General features: G+C 41.4%; 1 protein-coding gene across 1 annotated transcript; it reads right to left on the reverse strand.

Annotated features, from left to right (window-relative positions):
• Positions 1-1,183: 1,183 nt before the first annotated feature.
• Positions 1,184-10,274, reverse strand: KRT4 (keratin 4). The gene is made up of 9 exons (XM_072654760.1): positions 9,714-10,274; positions 6,605-6,819; positions 5,400-5,460; positions 4,794-4,889; positions 3,848-4,012; positions 3,435-3,560; positions 2,725-2,945; positions 2,306-2,340; positions 1,184-2,114 (listed from the first exon to the last, which is right to left on the reverse strand). The coding sequence occupies exons 1-9, from the start codon at positions 10,185-10,187 to the stop codon at positions 1,930-1,932; spliced, it is 1,578 nt and encodes a 525-aa protein (XP_072510861.1). The 5' UTR covers positions 10,188-10,274; the 3' UTR covers positions 1,184-1,929.
• Positions 10,275-10,597: the final 323 nt, after the last annotated feature.

The raw sequence follows: 10,597 nt of genomic DNA on the forward strand, positions 1-10,597 counted from the left end.
TTCTGTCACTAACTGAGTCCTTTTCCCTCACTGAGTGAGAGTTTCCTCATCTGTAAAATAAAGACATTAGACTACATGATCTCCAAGTCACTTACAACTCAAAAAAAAAACATTGCTGTTACAACCCCCATCAACAGCAATCATCCCCTTCATGTGCAGAAGGACTCCCTGACTTTCTTTCTTCACTGTTCCATTACTATTTCCTTAACTGAATATCCTGTAGCATAACTGATATGCTCCTGAAAAAGCAGGGAAGTTAAGGAGACAAGAAAGCTCTGTTGAGACAAGACCCGTTCGTATATCGATTCAGTCTTTCATGGAGAGTCAACAGAGGATAGAATGAAAAACTTGGGATTCAGAGACACATGGATATGAATTTCATCTCTGATATTTAACAACTGTGAACCAGTCACTTAACATCAATAATCCTCAAGCACTTTTCTAAGACCCTAAGTTATAGGTAGCTTAGATATTCCTTTGTGTAAGGAGTTCTCACTCTGAAAAATCACAAGTTCCATGTGCTTAACATACTCATTCATTCATTTATTCAATAACTGAATGCTAGAACAAGTTCCTGATAGAGAAACCTATCCAATTCCATGGATTTTTAGTCTCCTTCATACATGGAGATCAGCGAAAAAACTGAAACATTAATAGTGGTTGAATTTAGCTATTAGAGAATCCAACCAATTGAAGAGCATAGCCAACTAGCCTCTCTCTCAATTTTGGCCTCTTTTTCTATTTGGGGAATTTGGCCTAATTGGATTGCCATCACCCAGGGACTGTCATCAATTTTATGGATGAATATTTCTCATTGTTCCTGGTTTCTCTAGCCCCTTGATGCCAAAGGACACAAGAAGTTAAAAGTTAAGTCAGGGGAAAGTCTCTAGATTAAGGGATCTCAACCTGGAGGGTCTACGAGCTTACTTTTTTAAAAAATGTGATAGTTATATTTCAGCATAATTGTTTTCTTTTGTAATCCTATGTGTTTTATTTCATGCATTTTAAGGCACTATTCATAGGTTTCACCAGACTGTCAAGGACTCCATGACATTTTTTGAAAAGGGTAAATAAATAAATCATTCTGCCCAGAAGTCACTTTTATCTCAGAGATAAGAACTATCTGAATAATTTCAGCCATAGGCTTCCCTAGGTCCTTCTTACAAACACAATTGGCTCAGAATGAATGACACATGCATTTTATTGAGGATACACCAAAACAAGAACAGAACAGGATAGTGAGGGAGCAGTGGGGGGAAGAGGAGGACATCAAAGGACAACTGATTGTGTGCCAACCTTGAAGAATCAGGACTCATACTTTTTGGTGATGGAGAATGAACTTTGGACTGGCATAAATAAGGTAAAAGTGTTAGATTACCTATTTTAAGTGGGAGAAGGTGTCTCTGATGGCAGGAATATAAACAGCCCCTGATTTGGGTGGGAAAGCATATCTGGGGGGGAAAAGGGCATGTCTGTTTGGAAGAGTGCAAAGCCCACCAGAGTTTGACTAGAAGACTGTACGTCTGGTTAAGAGTTTGAGAAGTTCCATTTAGGAGTAAAAGATGGCACATTTTAATGAGAAAAGGGTATGATTATTTTAAAGGAGAGGGGGAAACCTCCTAGCTATTTTTTTCCTCTGTCTGACAAGATGGAGAGTTAATTGATAACCCCCTCCTGGTCCAGTCAGGAAGCCAGCCCAGAGCAGCAACAAGGTAATAAAACACCCAGAAAGAGTTGGCCAAAGACACTATCCCCTCATGAATATCCCTGGAAGGGGGGAGAAAAGAGGGTGCTCTTATACTCAAGCAGTTCCAGTGAGCCAGCCCAGAGGGCATGGGGCAGAGGAGGGAGCTTTAGGTGAAAGAGGCACAGAAGTTGAGGAGATAGGTTTGCAGTATGCTCAGATGGGTACAAGGAGCCATCTCCCTATTATCGGCTGGTCCTCTTCATTAGGCTGCTGGAAGAAACAATCTTGGTGCTGGAACTGCCACCGCCAATCCCAAAACTGCTTCCGCTGCCTAAACCACCGCCCAAACCACTGCCCAGTCCAAGCCCAGAGTGGCCTCCGAAACCTCCTCCATAGGCTCCAGAGCTGACACTGCCACCAACCACAGCTGTAGGGGGGAGAAGCAAAAAATTAACTAATTAATTTTTAAAATAAATTAATTAAAATAAATTTAAAATTAATAAAAATAAATTAATAATCTTAATTAATCAACAAATCTGAGATCAAGGCTCCACCAGAAGCAAACAGACAAGGACATCTTACTCAATATATGAGCAAGAGAACACTAAGACTACTTACAGATGCTTATAGCACTCTGGCATTCTCCAGACATCCTGTGGGAGGAGAAAAATACGTAGTGAATCTTAAGTCATCCTGTCCAATCCCTGCATCCTGATAGGATTATTCCTCTCACCCTCCCATACTGGTGAGAATACTGTTTTCGTACCTACTGATTCATTTGAACAACAGTTTCTGAAGGAAATCTTCTTTGATATAACTAAAGGCCTTTATGCTTATACATCTGATGCTTCTCACTAGAAAACTATTCTGGCCTAGAACAGACCTAGCTACCTACCCTGACCCAAATTCCAAACATTCCAGGGAAGGCTTGAACCAGGCAGCAGGGGAGAGACTTGGGCTCACCAGCCAGGCTCAGTTTCCTTGCCCATTGACTTCCACCCTCTCTCTATGTCTTCCCATCTCTGCCACCACTTCACCTGCACTCTTCTCCTTCCAGCAGCTTCCTATAAGTGGCAATCTCAAGGTCCAGGGCCAGCTTAACATTCATCAGCTCTTGATATTCTCTCAACAGCCTGTTCATCTCCTCCTTGGCCTTCCGCAGGGCACCCTGCAACTCAGTCTCTTTGGTGAGGGCATCTTTCAGGGCCAGCTCTCCACGCTGTTCAGCATCAGCCACCGATGTCTGCAGAGTTTGGCACTATGGAGGAAAGAAAGTGTTAACTGTCAGAGAGAGTAAGGTCTCAGAGAGGGCAAAAGACTAGATAAGAGTAATATCTGGTAGAGCCAGGTGTTGCAAATCTTTTGATTTTAAAGCATTAAAAAAAAGCTCATGAACTCTGATTCCAAATCCAGAACTCTCACCACTACATATACCACATTAACTCACCTGGAAGGGATAGATACTTGTCAGTTATCAACATCTGTTGTTATTATCGTTATTACAGTGAGGACTAATGGGGGGAAATGATTCACCCAAAGTCATCCCCCAGTTAAGGCAAAGCTAGGACCTGGATCCAGGTTTCCTTCCTCTAGCCTTGGTATCAAGAGGACAGAGGTCCATTTGATCTGCTCTAGACACTTCATCCATTTGCCTCTCTTGTATTATTCTGCTTTGTGATTCCCCCACCCCCACCTTTGTACCACCCCATGCCATGTTCCCTGGTTCTGGAACAGAGGTGAGACTTGCCTGCTTCTTGACATTTTCAATCTCAGCCCGAAGTCTCTGAATCATCCGGTTGAGCTCCAAGATCTCATTCTTGGTATTCTTCAGGCTATTACCATGCAGGTCAACAGAATTCTGAAGCTGCTGGACCTAAAGATAAGGGAAATGCCAAGTCTGGTCAATTCTCCACTCTCCAAGGTGGAAGGCATGAATACCCATTTCCAAATATTAAATAATCCCAAATCATCTCTGCCTGGATTGGGGACACATCTATGTGGTCCCTCTGAAGCAGATTAACCATCATTCTGCTTAGCTGAAACTTGTACTTAAATTTGCCAAGAACTTCTTGAGGGATAATGGAGTAGTCTTAGAAGTGCCCGAATCAGAGCCCCACAGACCATGCCCATCCCCAACTCTGCAGCTCTCCCATCACTCACCTTGATCTGGTACAGACTTTGAGCCTCTGCCTTGCTCTTCTGAATAATATCCTCATACTGTGCTTGGACCTCAGCGATGATGCTATTCAGATCCAAAGATCGGTTGTTGTCCATGGAGAGGACCACAGAGGTGTCGCTGACATGGGTCTGCATCTGGGACAATTCCTACAAAGTGCAAAGAGAGATGTTCACCTTGGTCTCCTAAGGCATATTCTTCTAAATTATTTCTGATTTTTCAATTTAAGTGGGACTAGACTATAGAGGTTTGGATTGGCCTAAAGCTGCTAGCCCCTTGGGAACACTGGATAAAGGAAGCAGTAGGAAAGAGCGGACTTGTTGAGAGGGAGCATAACACAGGAGGAAATGTCATGGTCTTGTAATCAAAAGACATGGATTCATGCCCCACCTTAGATGCATATTTCCTAACTATGTGACTGTAAGCAAGTCATAACCTCTTTGAACCTTAATTTCCTCATCTATAACTTAGAAATGAGAATACTTCCACTGTACTAAATACATCATGGAGATGTTGTAAGGGAAGTGTGTTGGCAACTTTAAAGTGGTAACAGCAGTGTGAGCTATTTATCTCTGCAGGAAGATAGTTCTATTGTCCTATAATAACTGAGTATCAAAAGTTCTTCGTTCAATTTAGTTCTGGATTCACTGAGTATCTTCCACAGGAAAGAATACTCTGATCTTAACTCATGGGGCACTCCATGAGATGAAATAGGTCACTAACATCAATGAAATTTTTGACCCTGAAGAATTCCACTAACAAAACCAATCACTTCCATCCATAGAACCTCTAGCTTATGATCACTTCCACCATTCTGAGTTCTGCTCCAATGAGTTTTCCAGACAAGGAAGAAGAGTTCCTTTAAATGAACAGGGCCTTATTTCTAACCAGCAGTATCACAGATCCAGGGGAGAATAAAGGAGTCCTCACCATTTCATAAAGGACCCTCAAGAAGTTGATCTCATCATTTTGGGCATCCACCTTGGCCTGAAGTTCCACTTTGTTCATGTAGGCAGCATCTACATCCTACAAAGGGGGTAGATACGGTAGCATTTTGTTAGTGGAAGGACATGGAACTATAACAGGAAGTATTTCAGTGAGATTTGTAGAAGTATGTAGAAAAAACTCATCGAAGGGGACAGGGCCAGAATGGTATCAATTCTACCCATAGGAACAGTTCTAAAGTCTATGTGGGGGAAAGGGGATGAATTAACCCAATGAGCCATCTGTGCAGCCTCAATTTCTCAGATCCTGGCTCAGCTCCCCAATTCCCTTTGACTACACAGACCTAGGCAGCATTAGTGGAGTGGAGATTGAAGTATTGATTTTGTTCAATAGGGATAGCTAAACTAGATGAATCAGGTCAAAAACTAACCAAAAAGAAGGCATCACAGGCATTTTTCTGCCCTCTCCATCATCAGCTCAATTCAATAAGCAATCATTGACCACCTACTATGTGTTAAAGCATTTTTCAAAGACTCCAGAAATAGACAAAAAATTAAAAAAAGATAGTCCTTTAGAAAGCTCATATCCTACCTTCTTGAGGACCACAAAGTCATTCTCAGCAGCTGTACGCTTGTTGATCTCTTCTTCATATCTGTTGTGGTCAGAGAGAAGAGGGATGGGAGAGGGAAAGCATGCTGAGCTCATGTTTCTTTAGCTACATATCTAGAGGCTACCAAAGACTCAGATAGTTGGAAATGTCCAGAAAACTGAATTTTTCAGAATTCTTCCATAAGACCGAAACCCTGGAAATCAGTCTTGACACTACACAAGCAGAGAAAATTTGAAAGTTTGTTCCAAAGGGAGAGGAAAAGGAATTGAGGACTTGTGTCTACATGATGCTATGCAGAGGAGAGCCAGCCCTCATCCAGGTAATTTGATACTAACAGAGGGAAAGAATTCAGGATTTCAACCCAATTTGGTCATCTTGGTGATGCCTTGCTAATATTTGAGGCCCTTTGTTGCAGTATAAAAACAACCTCTCTTAGCACAAGAAGGACTTGTATTTTCTCACCCTCACATACCTATCTGGTCTCCAGTTTCATGTGATGTTACACTAGTAGACTCTGCTTGTTAGAGTGGGTAATCAGAATTATGGATGTCAGACCTGAAAGGGATCTTAACTATCATCTGATCTAATTTTATAGATGAAGATACCTTGGACCCAGAGGAGTGATTTGCCCAAGGTCACCCAGTTTATCAGTGATAAAGCTGAAACTAGACACTAGTTCTCCTGACTTCCAAGCCAATTCTATTTCCACTACTCTAAGCTTCTTATTTGACCCTTCTATCACATCAAAACTGCCTCTAATTCTTGAACTTCAATCTGAAAGAGGACTGGGCTTGGTGGTAAGATAATGAGTACTGTTTGGGATTTGTTGACTTTGAGATATTTGGTTTTAGATGCCAAATAGGCCATTGGTGATGTGAAAATATTTCATTTATTTGTTTATCCGTTCATCCACTCATTTATTTAACCATCCAACTTACTGAGTACATAGAGATGTGGATGTCTAGAAGAAGGAAGATGGACTCAGTGACCTTTATTGACCCTTCAGTATCTCCAACTCTAAACTAATGACTAGGAGCTTAAAGAGAATGGGCCTGGGTTGAGAATGGTCATTTGCATATGCTATTGGGCTCCCAGAAAGTTAGACCTGGGAAGAGACCCCAGAAATCATCTTGCTCAGCTCCTGGTAGCTTGACAGCCCCTGTCCACTACTCTAGGCCCTACGCACCTGCGTTTGAAGTCTTCCACACTGTCCTGCATAGACTTCAGTTCCGACTGTAGGCGACTCTTGTCATTGAGTAAGGTATCCAGCTTCTTCCTCAGGCAGCTAAGAAAGGTCTCAAAGTAAGGTTCTAAGCTTTTGCTAGACGTGGTAATTGTCTGCTGTTGTAGGAGATTCCACTTGGTTTCTAAGACTTTGTTCTGCTGCTCTAGGAACCTCACCTGCAGCAAAAAGAAAAAAAATAAGAAGCCAAGTAGGCAGTGTCAGAAGCTATAGCCTTGGGCAGCTAACCCAAACAAGCCCTAGAAGGGAAACCCCTGTTCAGAAATAGAATTGATTCACCAAGGCCTAAGGAGCTTAAGGTAGATCAAAGAAAGAACTTCCTGACTTCTAGACACCCTGGAATGGTTTATCAGAAAACACTGAGTTCCTGAAAAGAACACAATTCTTTTCCAACAATTAAGTTCCTGAAAGAGAAATGCCTTCCTTCAGAAGAGAAGAGAAGATGAGGAATGAGTCATCTAGTCTTGACCAGATGTGGAAGGAGAAATGATCATAAACTCAGAAAGGATCTTACAAATAGGCAGGTTTCAATTTCCCTCTCTTAAATGAAACAGTTGTGTCTTTAAGACTCTTTCTAATACTAGCTGTCTATGATTCTGATTTCTGGAGAGTTACTATAACTACAAGCTTTCCTCTAGTGAAAAGAGCTTGGCAGGTTACACCAGGATAAGGACTTAGATTAGCACTAATCTAAATTCTTAATTTGATTTTGGTGATAACTTCTGCCTTAAATGGTCCCTCACTATGTTCCTTAGAGATGCCAGTGGAAGGACGGTCAGTCAACATCTAAGCACTACGTGACCAGTCAGTGTGCCAAGAATTAGAGATAACAAGAAGGCAAAAATACGGTCCCTGCTCTCAAGGAGCTCACATCCTAATGGGAAAAATAACACACAAATCATTGTGCATAACTAACAATGGCTGAACACGTTGTGGTATACAACTGTGATATAAGAAAGGAGCTCAGTGATTTTAGAAAAACATGGAAAGATTTGCATGAAATAATGAAGAGTGAAATAAGCAGAACCTAGAGAACATTGTATACAATAACAGCAATACTGTTTTAAGAATGGCTTTGAACAAATAGGGTTATTTTGACTATTATAAATACCCAACTTATCTATAAAGGACATATGAAGAAAGATGCTGTCTGCATCAAGAGAAGAACTGATAAATAGGATGTATAAAACAAATCGAATGTATAGAAGTATGTATAGAAGAATTTTACACATATATACCTATTGGTGTCTATTGGTAGCCATCCCTGGGGTTAGAGGGAAAGAAGGAAAAAAAGACATTTGCACAATAATTTAGTCGTATATTTGAAAGGAATAGCAAGTTATGTATAGTAGATTTGCAGTGTCATGGACAATCATCTTTTTTATTGTACTGTGTTATGGAAATGATTGCTTTATTCCATAAATTAAAAATAAAATTTAATTATGAAAAAATAGTTGTGCATAAAAGATATATAGTGTGTTAATGGAAAACTTTCAAATGATCTAGATCTGAGCCCAGTGAAATAAAGTAAGACTAAGGTGACCTCAAAACTAGTCTCCTTCAGATCTATAAGCACTGAGAGTCAATGTTACTTCCTAAGTTTATACAGATGCATTGTAATACTAATGTATACTTAACAATATATTAGAGTATTATACATTAGTATTAGAACTCATAATGTGTTAGATGCTCTAATACTAATATATATTTCAAAAAAGCCATGATATTCCCCACTTCTTGGTTTTTAACAAGAATAATAATAAATCATTAAGAATCAGGATTTTAGAACTAGAGGGATGATTAGAAATCTTCTAGTCCAACCACCTTGTCTTACAGAAAAGGAAACTAAGACACAGAGAAAGAGAGATGCTGAATATCTTGCTAGAGATTACTTAGGTAATAAGTGACTGAGCCAGAATTTGAACACAGGTCTTTAGATTCCAAATTCAGGGCTCCTTTGCCAACTTCTTGTTAGACACATTTAAACTTTTCTTGATCTGTCCCTTGCATATAGTATGACCAAAAATTTAGACATATTTTTAAAAGCTTCTCTGAGTAGAATTCATGAAAGAGTTGTTTTGGCCACTGGGGGAAATGGCATCAGGCATCATACTCATCTAACTCTTTCACAATCATGACTCAGCTGTTTGAAGGATGATTAGCACTCTACCAGCCATCACATTTGGCTTACTCAGCCCATTGGCTGGACCAGAGGATCCTTCCCAGATTTGTCTTCACAGTCAGCTCCTCAGTGGAGTTAAGCCATATTCTTCCCCAAGTCAAAACCTTCTCAAAATGAGTAGGCCATTGAATGGAATGATGACTTCTACTTTACAGCAAGAGGGCCTGGAATCCAAAGGATGTAGCACTTGTTCAATATGTCACAGCACATCTTGGGATCTCAAAGTTCACCAGTAAGATTACTTTGATCTCTAGAATATCCTGAGTACACCTACCAGTTCCAATAGGTAGCATTTCAACTAGCATTTAGATAGTACAAAACCTTTTAGTTTGCAAAGTACACTTTACAAATATTATTTCATTTTATCCTCACAACACCCTGAGGAGGAGGTGCTATTATTATCCCCAATTTTACAGATAAGGAAACTGAGGCAAACAGTGGTTAAGTGACTTTCCCAAGCTCATACAACTAGTTAGTGTCTGAGGTAGGATTTGAACTCAGGACTTCCTGACTCCAGGTGGAGTGCTACGTGTCATCTATCTGGAAAACGATCTGTGATTCCTTGAGTTAGAGAAATCATTTTATTTTGTAGCCAGGAAAAATTGAAACCCAGAAAGAGTGAGTGACTTGCTTCTTGTCACATAGCATATTAGAAAAGAATCAGTTTTAGAGGTTAGTGTTAGAAGTCATTTTGTTCATGAAGAAATTGAAGCCCAGAGAGGAAATGACATGCCCAAGGTCACACAACTAGTACTTGTCAGAGCCTACCCTCATACCCAAATATTCTGATTCCCAGTCCAGGATTCCTTCAGCATGAGAGCCCAGAGCTCTGCAATCTAATGCCTCTTCTCTAGACTTAGAACAGCTCACCTTGTCAATGAAGGAGGCAAACTTGTTGTTAAGGGTCTTGATCTGCTCTCTCTCCTCTGTCCGCACCTTCTGGATCTCTGGATCGATCTCCAGGTGGAGTGGGGTCAGCAGGCTCTGATTAACGGTCACCTCTTGGATCCCACCAGCAGGGCACAGAAAGTTGGATCCCCCTTGGCCATTGAATGCCCCACCAAATCCTCCACCATAGCCTCCAGCACCAAAGCCTCCAGCACCAAAACCTCCAGCACCGAATCCAAAGCCAGCCCCTTGCCGGCCCCCTGCTATGCTGATGCACCTGTTCTTTCCAAAGTTATAAAGACTCTTGCTGCCAAAGCCTCCAGAAGCAGAGCAGCGGCCTCCACCCCCAAAGACGGAGACAGAACTGAAGGCAGCCCGCCTGCTCCCACCCACCACTGCTGAACCACTGCTGAAGCCCCTGGAGGTGCCTCGGATGCCTTGAGGTTTGACAATCATGGCTGGTGGAGAAGAGAAGACCTTCAGAGAACTGTAGCCACCAGTAAGAGGGGAATCAGGCCAGAGCCAGTGAATGAACAGACCTCTGTTCAGGGCTTTTATATATGTGCTGGAGCACTTGGCTTTGGTTGCAGGGGCATAAAAGGAAAAAAATCTAAAACATCCCTTGGGCTGGGTCTTTGGCAAGAGCCCATCTTTCTTGTACCTGCCTTGTCACTAAACACACCTACAGAAGTCATTTGGAGGGCACAGTTACTTGGATCAGATCACTTGCACCTTCCTGATAGCCTGCAGGGGCTCTCTATGACACTCAAATCAAAGGCAAACTCAGCAGTATTCAGGAATGAGATACTGTTCAGCAAGGAATCGAGTCAGAAGATCTGGGTTCCAGCCCTATTTCTGCCATTCAC

The sequence above is a fragment of the Notamacropus eugenii genome, chromosome 3 (assembly GCF_028372415.1).
Source record: "Notamacropus eugenii isolate mMacEug1 chromosome 3, mMacEug1.pri_v2, whole genome shotgun sequence".
NCBI lineage: Eukaryota > Metazoa > Chordata > Mammalia > Diprotodontia > Macropodidae > Notamacropus > Notamacropus eugenii.